Below are 13,795 nucleotides of genomic sequence, written 5' to 3' on the forward strand. Positions count from 1 at the left end.
ACTCTGACATCAATCCATTAATATTATTTTCCTCTTTCAAGCCAAATCTCTTGATTAATTATTTGGACAACCTCAGTGGACGAAATGCTGCTATTCTGAGCCCATCTGTTGTGTCTGCATTTGTTTTGATTATCGGAGAGGAAAAAGGATAGTCGGCTTATTTGTTTAGTTGCTGCCGTTTCCCGTTTAGCCCGAAACATGGCACCCCAAAAATAGGCCTGGTGTATTCCAGTCTTTGTAGACGGCACAAGTGTCAACAAATGTTTGACAGCTCTGAAATAAAATCTGTGTTTAGCTGTCGCATGCTGTCAGTCATTATATAAAAGACTCCGTCAATAAGATGTCTACAGTGCCATGTTTTGGCACTGTTTACCGATTGGCTTACAACGTGGGCTGTTTGGAGGTCGTGATGCACATGTTTAGATTATGAGCAGCGAGCTCGGTGCGCTGCTCCAGATCATTTGCTGAAAAGCACAAAGCTAAATAATTCAAAGCCCAGTTACAGATAAAAAACAACAACAAACAAAGCCAGAATAGAGTGTGATGCAATGCTTCTCATAATATCTTTTCATCCCAAGTTGTAAGCTTTGTAATTGGCATATCACCTGTCTGCTACATAGAAATGGCCGAGTCTCCACTACCACGGTGTGTCTTCTCCCAACAGCGTTTTTTTGTTATTACAACCCTGAATTCTCCTAAAGGACTCCTGGACAAAGTGGGAGTGAACAACCTGCCCTGGTAATGATCCACTACTGTCTATATTCAGCCACGTACTCTTGCATTATTCACATAATATCACACTACTAGCCGTGTGTGTGTCATAGCAATGAGCTGCAGTTAGCGAGCCCTGTCATTACCACAGGAGCTGTCCTCCCCTTTCTAACGGCTGTCTCTCGCCATGCCAAGCTCCGTCTTTCTCTCTCTCTCCATAATAGAAAAAGTTCCCTTCAAACGTCAGTGACTCTCAAACTACTCTCGGCCGTGTCCTTAAATTGGAGCAAATCAACAGATGAAAGAGGAGGAAGGACAAGAGGGAAGCAGCCCTGAGACACAAACAGTGAGGCGCACACATAATACAGTTTCCTACCTCGCACGCAATCTACAAGTGATCACAACACTTGTACTTTAATAAAAAACTGGATGAAAGAATGTTCATGTGGTTCAACAAGTACTCAGAAAGCAGACGTGAATATGGTTCTAAGACTGATAATTTGGAGCCTTTTGTGCGCAGAGATCTGGTATTTTACCACGTACGGTAGGGGAGAAAAGCGGATGTGACTAATAAAGAACATTTGTTTCCTTTTGTTTCCCGTTGGCCTTTTTACTGGGAACAGTGCAATACTTTGTTTTAGTAAGACAAAAACAGATATTGATTTTGTAAATACGGCTGATGCACAAAGACCGAGTTGAACGTTCATCCATTAGCCTGAGAGATGAGGAGGGGGATAAAAAAAGGTAAACTGTCGGTTTGTATCAATTATTTTCAGTGTACATCTACATTATTTGACATAACGTAGTAGTGCTTTGTAACAGGGCGTTTTATCTTATTCATTTTTGCTCCCATATGTATTGAAAACGTATTATTATCATATTACATTCATGCTGACCTACACATATGGAAGAAAGCCAACCCCGCTTCCTGCGACAATGCTCCTCACCTATGGGCGTGCTGTGCAGCAACACTTGCTCCAGGTTGCGTCCGTCGTTGTAGAGAGCGAGGTGCCAGGTGCCGGGGTCCATGTACTCGATGAAGCCCGTTTCCTGGAGGCCGCTCAGCAGGAGGCCCTTGGGGGCTTTGGCAGTGGAGACGGGATCGGTCAGGGACCTGGGCAGAGCCTTCCCGTCCAACAGCTTCACGAAGTCGAACTGGACACAGCATACAGGAACAACAGTCAAGACAACGTCATCCAATTAGAACTAGCGAGACAGGGGAATTCGTCAAACCTGCATGAATGCAACAACGGGGGGAAATTGCAATAGAGCCTTGTGCAGTGGCGTGTGAGCTTTGTGAAAACTGCCAATTGAATGTTGTAGGGAAACTGCCTGCATACGTAAAAAGCCTAGGAGCCGCATTAGGCGTGGATATCAGATGCCAATTGAGCAACAGGAAACCAAAACGAGGAAGGGAAATCATCCCCCGTGGCAGGTCAGTGCTCCGACCAGACATGTTCCACGGCAACAACGTGACGTGCCGCTAATAGCGCAGGCAGACTTTTTACCACCCGGGTTTTCAAATGGAACAGACTATTATTTCGTTTGTCTAAACCTCTCTGTGCTTCTTCCTCGCCCTCTTTAACTTTCCCCCCGCCACCCTCCACACCCCTCCCCTCCGTTCTCGAACCTCCTTGAACTAGCAAGCGCTCGCTGAGCCTTATTCCCCCCGAGGGCTGCGTGTCACACTAGTGTCAAAAACAGCTAATTAGACCTCTTCATGCAGCCGAGAGCCGGAGCACACTGATGTTAAAAAGCAGCCGACTCAGTGTGTGTCTGTGTGTGTGTGTGTGTCCTATACGTGCTTTTTATGCGGGCATAGCGGTGTTCTACAAGGTGTACGACACTCGAGTGTATTGTCTCTGGCAACATGTCATTTCATCTACACTGAGCTGAGGAAATCAGAAATGTCTGTTTTCATTTGCGAAAAACGACGCGAGGCCACACTTTTTCAGTAGTTTTCAAAAGATGATGCTCCTGCTCTCCCTTCAGTTGACATCTGGTAGGAGAAGAGGAAGACACAACGCCAGATGACTGCTAAGCTCTGTTTTCCATCATCTTTAACACTGTGCTTTAATACAGTTAAAACTCCAGATTAAATCATTATCATTTACATATTTTCCGTGTAAAAAAATAGCTACCATGTTACCAGCCAGACAGCAATCCCTGCTCCACTGCACTCAGATGATGATCAAATTGTTTTTGTGCTGACAAAAACAAGCATGCATACAGTTTATTGACACCCGCGTTGCACGATTGTCTTTACTGGCATTTAAAATGGGTGATCACAGACAGGGTGAGGGGTGAAAGGAAGTTGTCTTTTTTTTCTTCCCACTGCTACACAACCCCTGACCTGTCTGAGCAGGCATATGTTTATGGAATTATATTTGCAGTCGAGGTACCTTCCACAGTAGCAAGGCGGACGTGTGTTCGCGCTGTGTCTATTAGCCATTCCCTTCAGCACTTCCCCTCTCCCCCGGTACACAAAGGTGTTCAAGCACATGTAAGAACACGTTTCTTTTTATTTTAAAATGTTCAAACTGAACTTACTTAAAGCATACAGTCTGAGAGCACCGTGGTGATGATGCATACGGTTACATCCTGGTTAAAACCTCGCAGAAACCTCAGAAACTATCGTGGCTCTGCTGCAGGGAGGCTGCTGAGCTACAGGAATAACCATATTTCTGTGTCTAGTAAGGTCCTGGTTTTGCACTGAACTCAACATTGAACCAGCAACACCCTGAACCTACCGCTGAAGACTCACAATCACTGTCATGATGCGTTCACTTACGTACAGAGCTGATGTGCACCTGAACGCCGATCTGCCGATGCTAAGGTCTGACTGCGAATTCACGAACCAAACTAAATTATTTAAATTCAGCAAAAGCGATTCCTCAACTTCTCCCTGTATAATTACAGCCAATTCAACATGCCATCCGATTGGAAAGAAATCAGAAATGACATACTCTTATCTCCATATTGGTTGAAATTGTGCGACACTAAACAACCGGTGGAGTACGGACGGACCCCCTCCTCGCCGTGCAGCATGCATGTTAACCGCAGATTAATTACGCATTTTATCGTTAACCATCACAGTGTGAAATAAAGTTTTACTGACGATCGTTATCCGCCAATATTCAGTAAAATATGTGAATCATGCCTTTGAAGTCACCAGTCTCTGATATTGTTACGTTGTAAACAACCAATCGGTGTTTAAAGGGACACGAGGAAAACGAGGGCTCAGTTAAATTACATTATGATGCGTTCAGACTCTGTTTGGGAAAAATTAGTATTGTGAGGTCAATTATTATGTTATCATGATGTGTTCACATGTGATTTCTTAAAATATAGAGTTCGTGATGAACTTGAATGAATCCAGTTGTTTGAAGGAGATGTTTTCACAGCAACACAAATAGATATTAGAGCTGAATTATGACCTAGTTACACAAAAGTCCAATCAATGATAACTCAAACTAATGACAAGATATATTTTGATCCATAAAAATACAGTCTTTTATTTTCCTATCAATTTAATTGTGTGTCTTTGACTGACTTTGATTGTTTACTGACAAAAAATAAATGATAGTCTGGAGCCTTGTTGAGCAGCTGCTATAACCAAACAACAATATGGATCATTACTGATCGTCAATTTGTGGTGGCAAAAAAAATCGTTGGCAAAAAAAAAAAAAAAAATCTCTAAAAGTTAGATTGCTCCGTTTTATTCTTTCGTGCTGATCTGATCCGTGACTCTGATCCGATCCGAAAACATGAGTCTAATGATCCGCTGCGGCGCTATATACAACACAGTGAGACTGCGTGAGCTTGCAGGAAAGTTGAGAGCGCTGAAGAGCAGGGATGTTGTTGAGAGACTGCGTATGAATAACATCAAAAAAGACAAATACATTTATTTAGAAAGGAATATATTTTTTTGCTCGAAAAAGATAACATTATCTCTACAAAATGTAATTTACACAACGAGTCTCGAGCCACGTGCGTGATTGAAAAAAAAGTTTTCAGTTATCACATTTTTGTGAAGTCAGTTCAGTGTGGATGAAAGACCGGAGATGAAACGCCGCATTAGTGCGGATGTGGTACGTGCTACTTCAGTGAACAAGCCCAGTCTGGGTGAACAGCGGCGTGCTACATTGAGGAGCCTCCTCTACCTGAGTGTGCGTGGGCGGTATATTCCTGCGTCCGTAGACCCCGAGCAGCGCGTTGTGCGATAGGGACAGGTTGAACTTGATGTAGGTCGGGCGGTGCACGGTCATATGAAACCTCCAAAAGAGTCCCGGCGGGATCGCCTGGCTCTGCTGGGTTCCGACGTCGACCTCGCCGCGGTCGATCGCCCGGCCTCGCACCCATTTCTCTGCACGAGGGGGAGAAGAAGAAGAAAAAACAAATCACACACACACACACACACGGTTGATATTGTTGAGTCACATCCTGCAGATCTGTCAGGTGAGACAGGGGAGCGCTGTTCGGTATCAGAGGGAGCAATTAATAACCAACCCGCGATGTCTTGAAACATCAGTGTCTGCTAATAAAGGGAGACTGAATAGACGGGAATGAGTGAGCGCCGGTGGAAAAAAAGAAAACATCCTGCTTTTCAAGAGACCATGCTTTGGCAATCCTTGGGATAGGCTCTGCATAAAGATTAACTGCTTTAGAAAGGAAGTGTTTTGTCTGAGAGCTGTCTACTGGGGCTTTGTCGTGTGCTATATTAGCATCTTCTAACAAGAAAGGAAGTGTGTGTGTGTGTGTGTGTGTGTGTGTGTGTGTGTGTGTGTTTGTGTGTGAAAAGGAGGAAGACAGAGAGGTGGATGAGGAGAAAGTAAGGGAAGGCAGGGGCACGCAGGCATTCACAAACAGCGTCACAGCACGGAGATAGCGTCTTGAGTGAGGGCATGTCTTTGTGTGCGAAGAGAATAGGGTCTTTTCCAACAGTCCCCTGGCCATCAGCTCCTCTCCTCCTCTCCACGAGCCTTTATCAACCAACCAGGCCCGGAGTCCTTTTGTGTTGCGTCGGGGAGCAGGGGCGAGGCTCTCCAGCCCTCTTTTGTGTCGGGCCCTTTATGGAGAGATATATCTCTGCTTCTAAACTAAGATGGAGAAAATATGGTGACAGAGGGGAGCCGGCCGATCGTTACGGCCACAAAGGCAGAAGAACAGTTAGGGGCAGATTCATGGTGAAGGCCGCATGCTCTCAGTCTATAATGCCTGCAGCTTCACCACTCCATTACAGCGAACCCCCGTGCCCACCCACAGGCATATATATATATATATATATATATATATATATATATATATATATATATATATATATATATATATATATATATATACACACGCACACATGTTGGCCGACTGGGGATATAAATCCCCCATTAGAATATATTGTGATGACTCTTTTTTATAGAAGTCAGTCATCAGGTCGGACTTTCAACTTGTTAAATCGTTTTGTTTTTTATCGACTAAATACCGGCACAACTGATGATCTCCCCGTCAGCTTTCTCACTTTGTGCTAATTAGCAAACATTAGCATGCTAACACACCAAGCTAAGACATTAGACGGGGGAAACAAATAGCATTGTCACTGTGAATATGTTGGCACTCTGAGCTAATTGCCTGTTTACGTTCTCCCACAGCTGCTGACGTGGCGTTAGACTAAAATTGTCTAACTTTCAAGAAAGACCCTCACAAAAAGTCAAACATCATCCCAATAAGAGGCAAAGCATTTGATCTTTCCTTTTTTTAATCCTCTATCTCCTTGATCTCTTCTGCTCATTTGGATGGAAACAAAGTAAATTGATTAATTGGTTAATGGATTGAACTAGACCGAGCTGTGGGGAAAAAAACAAAACAAAAACAAAGCGAGGGAAACATGAGAGGGGAGTTAGAACAAAAAGAGAGTTCAAAATGGTTTACAATGAAAGAGAGACAAGAGACAGGTGTCCCGTGTGAAGCATAAATCGTCCCCCTGCGCTAAAACATCTAGCGAACAGAATAAAAGCAGCTTGGCAGGACTACGGTATGCATTCATGCATTCCTGCAGAGTCTACCTCTGCAGTTGATTCCTTTTACAGCTAATCCTCGCTCCTGTGCCTCGTCGCACAAAAAAAAAAAAAAAAGAAGAAGAAGAGAAAAAAAGAAAAGGGCCAGCGAGAGGGATGGATGTCCCGAGGAGCGCAGCCTTTTATTCAACAATAGATGAATGGGACATGAATAGGGCATGACAGTTGGCAGAACACTGGCAGGCTCGCGGGCGGGTTGACGAGCAGGCGGACTGGCAGCCTGGCGGGCAGATGAGCAGGCAGGTCCTCCTGATGCTAATTACTGTACAGCGCCTCTCAGAGGCTGACGCAACTCGGCGACAGAAAGCGGCCGCTCGGGTCAGCCGTGAGGACGGGCGGCAGAGACAGAGTGGCGAGGGTGAGGGTGAGGAGGGGGGGAGATTACTGTAGAAGGGACGAGATGAGACGAGAGGACCATGTCCAAAGAGGAAGAGGAGGCAGCGGCGTCAAGTTACAGCTGCTGATGCAAGAAAGAAGAGAGAAAAAACCTCCTTGCATCTCTCTCTCTCTCTCTCTCTTTCTCTCTCTCTCCCTCCCTGCCTCTCTCCCTCCCTCCCTCCCTCCCTCTCCCTCTCTCTCTCTCTTTCTCCCTCTTCCTCTCTCTCTCCCTCCCTCTCCCTCTGTAGTGGAGCACACCAGTGCAGCTCCAGTAATATAAGAGGGCGGGCGGTTCGAGGCATTTTTGGGAGTCCCCCACAAACCAGACGGATCGCATGGTGACCGGGGCTCCTCCAGGCCTCCCCAGCTGCTCAGATTACTGCTGTCAATCAATGCGCTCCCTCGGCACCGTATGCCCCCGTGGAGCTCAGACCAAAAAAAAAAAGCTGGAAAAAAAAACCCTGAGAGCATTCTTTGAAGGTTCTCGTTCAAAAACGGGAAGATCTTTGTTTAATTCTCCTCGGCAGGCAAAAGCAACACGAGCCTGAAAAAAAAAACAAGCCGCCGTGCCAGCGGGGAGGTAACATTCATACGCACCTCGATGCCTTGTGGCTTTATTAAACGGGTAAAAAGCAACTAGAAAATGCAGATGAAAATAAAAAGTAAAGCGTAAATGGCATTGCATGAATCTTTGCTTTTCATCATTAGTTGGCAGCAAGTTGTTAAGCAAAGAGATGTATTAAGGTATGTTTTAAAATACAGTTGTTTAAAGTTGCGATGAAAGTGTTTTTCATGTCTGCCATCAAGCACAGCGTGCCCTTGATGGAAATGATAGAGGATTAGTGGGCAGGTCTGCTTAGAACCAGCGTTCTGTACAGTGTAATAATGATTCTGCCTCAGCCAATTATTCTTCAGTGCGGAGTGAACATAATAAGCTGATGCCTCCATTGACACGAGTCGCCCACTGTATGCAACACTATATGCGATCACGCCACAAGACATCTGGATGGTGTGGGATTGGAAGTCTTAACTTCTCCCATTTCTGATGACAAACTACCATGTAGCATTGAAGTTCGATCCGCTCTTCGACCTATCGAATGTTTGATTTGGGAAAAGAAAGTCTACTTTAGATGAGTTAAATCCACAATGCCGTGTGCATTTCTACCTGGTAGTCTATATTAATTATTTAAAAAAACATAAAAAAGCTTGATGCAGCACATTTAATCACTTTAACCTATTTATTGCACACTTAAATGAGAACAACGCACTCGATGCCAACTAGCGCACACCTGCCCATATTTATGTGATTTCCAAAAAATAGAACAAGCTCCTGAAGCCGTTGCAGCGCCAGCAGTTATATGATTAAATAAAAAAGAACATTGTTATCGAACAAACTAATTGACTTCTGCCAAATCTGATATGTTCACACTCGAGAGTCAAGAAGTGACTGCACCGATCGGAGTTTTAAATATATCTGCACCCACTCGACACATCGTGAGAGCCAATACGCGACGCTCAACCCCAAGAAATATGCTTTAATTAACCGATCCCGAACTACAGACCCGCAAACGCTATGCATTGCAGTCTCGGCTACAGCTGGAGCGGTCGAGAGCGGTGGGAATAGGACAAAATAAAATTGTTAAAATGACGTTATTCTTTATGATTGAAAAGTAGCAAAACATGTTACCCTTCCCCTACAGACATGACGTCTACCTCTTTTTTTCTGTCTCTCTCTTTCACTCACAGACATACACACACACACACACACCTCCCCCTATTGAAGTACACCAGCCGGTATATCGACCAACTGACGAGAAGCAGTGCGTCCTCCTGTATTGTCGCTCCCTCCTTGTACAGCGGGTGAATCTGAGGGTGTTTCCACACCTGCAGCTCGGTTCATTTGATCAACACAACAGGGAAACATTTTAGATCGTTGCATTTCAGTTTTGGCCCGGTTCCAGTTCACGCTGACTTTTTTTTACTCGTGAACCAATGGGAACCAACATGAGGTCACACAGATGGAAAGGTCGTGGTGTAACTGTCGATACGTGGTCCGTACGGGTCGGATAATTATCATGCGGTTCATCGTTAACCATCACAGTGTGAAAAAAAGGTTTTACTGACGATCGTTATCCACCAATATTCAGTAAAATATGTGATTAATGCTTTTTTAGTCACCGATCTCCGATAACATAACATTGTAAACAACCAATCTGTGTTTAAAGTGACGCGAGGAAAACAAGGGTTCAGTTGATTAAGTTACATTATGATGCGTTCAGGCTCTGTTTCGGGGAAAATTAGTCACATAAATAGATAATAGAAATGAATTATGACGTGTTTCCACGAAGCTCTCAGCAGATTATAATACATCATTCAAACTACTAATGACAAGATTTTTGTTTGATCCATAAAAATACAATCTTTTTTTCCTTATTACTTGAATTGAACACACACTTACAAATTAGAGTGGTGGAATTTATTTTCAGGCCTTGTAGAACAGCTGCTATAATCCAACAATTAGATGGATCATCAGTGATCGCAATTAGTATTGACAGGGAAAAAAAATGTGATCATAGATCTTTAAAAGTTATATTTGCTCTCTTTTTTTCTTTTGTGCTGATCCGATCTGTAACTAACAGATATATAACGGTAGAATCTGGGGCTGTACCGGATGACTTGTGCAAACATTTTAATGATCTTAATGAACCGATAAGCTACACCGAGTTAGATACAAACCAGCAGTCTCAATCAGGCAAAAACGCCTGTGACGACGTGCTGATACACACACAGCATTAAATACAGATCAATTCGGCTAGAAGATCGCTTCCTGAGCAGACCTAAACAATCAGCAGGTTTATCAGAAGCTCAGCTTTTGAAACCATGCTAACCTTACATATACAGCCGAAAGAAACCGTACCAACGAGGCAAACGAAGTTCATTTCAGCGAGAACGAGTTAGCGCCCCACAAGTCAGTGCGAGTTGCTCGTCCATCTGTTGTCTGTCTGGTGTGTGTGTCTGTGTGTGTGTGTGTGTGTGCCTGCGTGTGTGTGCCTGCGTGTGTGTGTGCGCTCGCCAGGCTAGCAAAAGAGATGAGCTACATTAGGACTTGGGACACAAGGTCTAATTAATTTCTCTTGCCTGCGGGTTATTCAGGTAAAACAATTACACCTGTAATCTATTTTCAAAGGAACTAAACTGTCTTTGCAATTAATGTTATTATCCCTCAGATTCTAATGAAGCGAGAACCGACTACAGCCGGGCAGCCGGGGTCTTTGTGACGGGACATGTCTGGGGGGACCGGAACAGTGTCAGAGTGTGTGTGTGTGTGCGTGTGCGCGTGTGCGTGTATGTGTGTGTGTGTGTGTGTGTGTGCAAGCCAGTCGATATCGAAGCGTAGGCCCGTGCGCGCGCCGCAATCTCGCACACGTCTGCACCGACAACATTAATAGTGTTCCAAATGCGAGAGAGATTGAGTTTGCCGCAGGATGAATAAAAATATCACAATGGGCAAGGTCTCTATAATTACTTGGATTCAATTAAGGGCCTTTTGAGCAGTTGGTTTAATAAGCTTTTCAGCCTCCTCTCTCCACTGTGCAGCCTAATGAGTGTCAGTCAGAGTCAGGAGAAGATAATGCTCTCGGCCTCGGGGCCTTCCATTACTCTCTCGTCCTCACCTTCCACCATCAGGCCCCGGGGCTGTCGCCGTGACAGACAAGTCCGCCCGTCCACACACACTCATTCCCTCCATGACACTCAGAGTGCACTTACATGGTTACACCTGTAATATGTGTTGTATGAAATGACATACTGAAGAAGCACTTTTTTTCTTCTTCTTCTTTCAATTGCCCCTCTGCTAAGCTTGTACTGATGTCGTCCTGCGTTGAGGCCTGCGGGGTTGGACGAGGGGACGGAGGAGAAAGCGTAGCTCGCTAGAAAACCCAAGCCGCCAATTTCATTCAAGATCGAAATTTCGCTCTTAACAGCTGATACTTTTCCACTTAGAAGCACCCCTGAACATGTATTTTCTCAGTCACCTTCACACTACGAGTGACAGGTTCACAACACGCTGACGTTTTAATCCCAATGTGAGGCCTCAGCGAGGTCATGATGATGCCACAGAAGAAATATTCCTGCTTGGATTTATTCATTTGAGTTTGTTTTTTTTAAAAGCTCTGGAGTATCTAGTAGTTCAAGACATAAAAACAGCTCTGAAGAGATTCCTTTAACATGTTTTGGGACCTCGACCAACAGTGTAGAGACAACTGTTACAGAGAAATAGTAGCACTTGGCACATCGGTCACTAATCCCTTATATGTTAATAAATAACTATGCTAATGTGTATTATACATGCTGCATAGTTTGAAGCTCTGTAAATAAATTGGTACCGCTGTGGATCATTTGAAACGGGGATCTATGTGAACACCTTCATTCACCGTGATGAATAGTTCACACTTCAGATTAACCTCTGAACTCCAAAACCTGCCGGTGGAATTGAAAAGCATGTTTTTTTGTTTTTTCCAACAATAGATAAAACAACACCGTTTATCCTCGCAATACCGCCGTTATCGTTGTTAGATTTGCCAATTTGTATTTAATACATTATCCAAGTTATTCAACTTGCATTTATTTTTAAATGTTTATAATTCATGGCACGGTAACTGTGTGCACTGAAGACATGTTTTAGTTCTCCCTTCTTGAAGCCATGATTGTTTCCATAGAGGAACACGACTTTCATATTTCAATAAAAATCAGGGCTGCAGATAGTACAATGAAAAACGTCAAAATGTGTAAGTACACACAAGTAATGGTGCCAATGGTTGCGTCTCTGTGGATATTTAAAGGGATGAGAGAGATGTATTATTACATGTTGCATTATGTTAATACTGATGCATTCATGTGGCGCAATCTAAAACCCTTTGTGGTATTGCTGCATGACATGTTACATAACTAGTAACTACATTTACCAGTAGTAAAAAAAAAAAAAATTCCAATGTTTTACTTGGAATTGTAGTATCTGTATGAAGTAGCATGAGATGAAAGTACACAAGCAAAATACCAAATACATCAAAAATCCTGCCTAATCCCTTTCGGTCACACTTTGGCATCGTATATTTTTCACCAAAAAAGGAACTTCTCGTCTGTTTACCAAGAAGATATAAAAATTGACTTTGAATTTATTTGATTTTTTTTTTTTTTTTTTTTTGCCTTTGATGTCAAAGCCCGAGACATCATCAACTACTCTCAGACGTCTGCTCGCTGTTAAACGTGTCATCTGCACCGTCAACACCGACTGCGCCTTGAAATTATGTTTAAATCCTCCGGCCCTGTTTGGCCGAGACGTCTTCAATGCGAGCTGAGTGACAGACAGAGAGGCTTTCTCGACTCGAGGCGCTCAAGCAGGGTGATCTATACTTTCTCTGGGCGTGCATGTGTGTGTGTGTGTGTGTGTGTGTGTGTGTGTGTGTGTGTTACATCCGGAGACTGTAACCCAGCGTGAGAAAATCAATGAGACCGGTGTAACAGGGACCAGTCCATCACCTGCACACACACTCATGTCTCCCACAGACACGTCTCCTTTTCCCACATACATGCATACGATTATGCACACTCCTCTGTGCACACGCTCTCTTACACACAAACACACACACACATACACACACACACACACACACACTGCTTAGCCTCTCTCCCCTCATCCACTCTCCCTGCACGCAGCCTAGAATATTGATGTGCTCTTTAAGAGCCCTCCTTTCTGTCTGTGTCACATGCCATCCATCTGCTCGCCGTTTCCGACCACGCCACCGGGAAGAGTGAAAACAATTCGCCGCTAACTCGCCTCTCGTACACGTGGTTTTTTTTTTTCCTTACGCGCTCATCGCGTAGGCCTCAGATGGCGTTCCACAGGCTCCACAACATTTCATCATCCTCACATTATAATGAGGCAAGATGCCGCTCTACTGTATGTCAGTTTGTATCACTTCGTATCATTAATACATCTGGCGGCCCGCGTTGACTGAAATATTATTCTCAAACTTCAATGTGCTTCATTAAGGCAGGGAATCCACTGACAGAAAATTTATTCTCTGGGCACTTCTGCTTTCATCTGCACCAGAGGAATTTCTCTGTGTGTGTGCGTGTGCATGTTTGGGTGCCGGCATGCATGTCAGTTATAGAAATAGAGGAAAGCGGAGGGGAAAGACGGAGTGCACGCACATCAGCCTGAGGTTGATTATCATGGGGTGAGTGACAATTAATGTAGCACTAATTAGAGAGGCTTTTATGTGTGGAGGACTAAGAAGGGCTCCTGGTGATCTCTGGGAAACGGCAGGAGAGATAGCACTGGAGAACATAAAACGTGGCGCGTGCGCGGCTTGACAAGACACTAGCCATACGCGGGTGACACGACGTGTCAATTAGCGGCTGCTGCCGTGCTGCAGGCCTCCTCGGAAAGGTACATTACGGTTCTGCTGCTCCAGGATCCCCCGATTTTCATTGCGGAGCCGACAAATCAAAAAAAAAAAGCCGGAGCGGAGCCTATCTTCGTGGCATTGAAGTCGACATAAAAACAACAACACTAAAAATACATGAACAGGAATGCAAAGCAGATTACTACCTTCCAATCATTCCGCTGAGCT

The 13,795-nt window shown here is 44.3% G+C and overlaps 1 protein-coding gene across 3 annotated transcripts in view; it reads right to left on the reverse strand.

Moving 5' to 3' along the window:
• tenm1 (teneurin transmembrane protein 1) overlaps positions 1-13,795 on the reverse strand; it is a 165,157-nt gene that overhangs the window by 71,338 nt on the left and 80,024 nt on the right. For all 3 annotated transcript variants that reach the window (XM_068583575.1, XM_068583566.1, XM_068583583.1), the window contains 2 exons: positions 4,875-5,077; positions 1,659-1,866 (listed from right to left, as the gene is read on the reverse strand). In XM_068583575.1, the coding sequence (XP_068439676.1) occupies positions 1,659-1,866; positions 4,875-5,077 (411 nt within the window). The remainder of the gene's footprint in view (positions 1-1,658; positions 1,867-4,874; positions 5,078-13,795) is intronic.

The sequence above is a fragment of the Clinocottus analis genome, unplaced genomic scaffold (genome assembly GCF_023055335.1).
Source record: "Clinocottus analis isolate CAN_PGR_092001 unplaced genomic scaffold, fCliAna1.0.p SCAF_10, whole genome shotgun sequence".
NCBI classification, from domain to species: Eukaryota; Metazoa; Chordata; class Actinopteri; order Perciformes; family Cottidae; genus Clinocottus; species Clinocottus analis.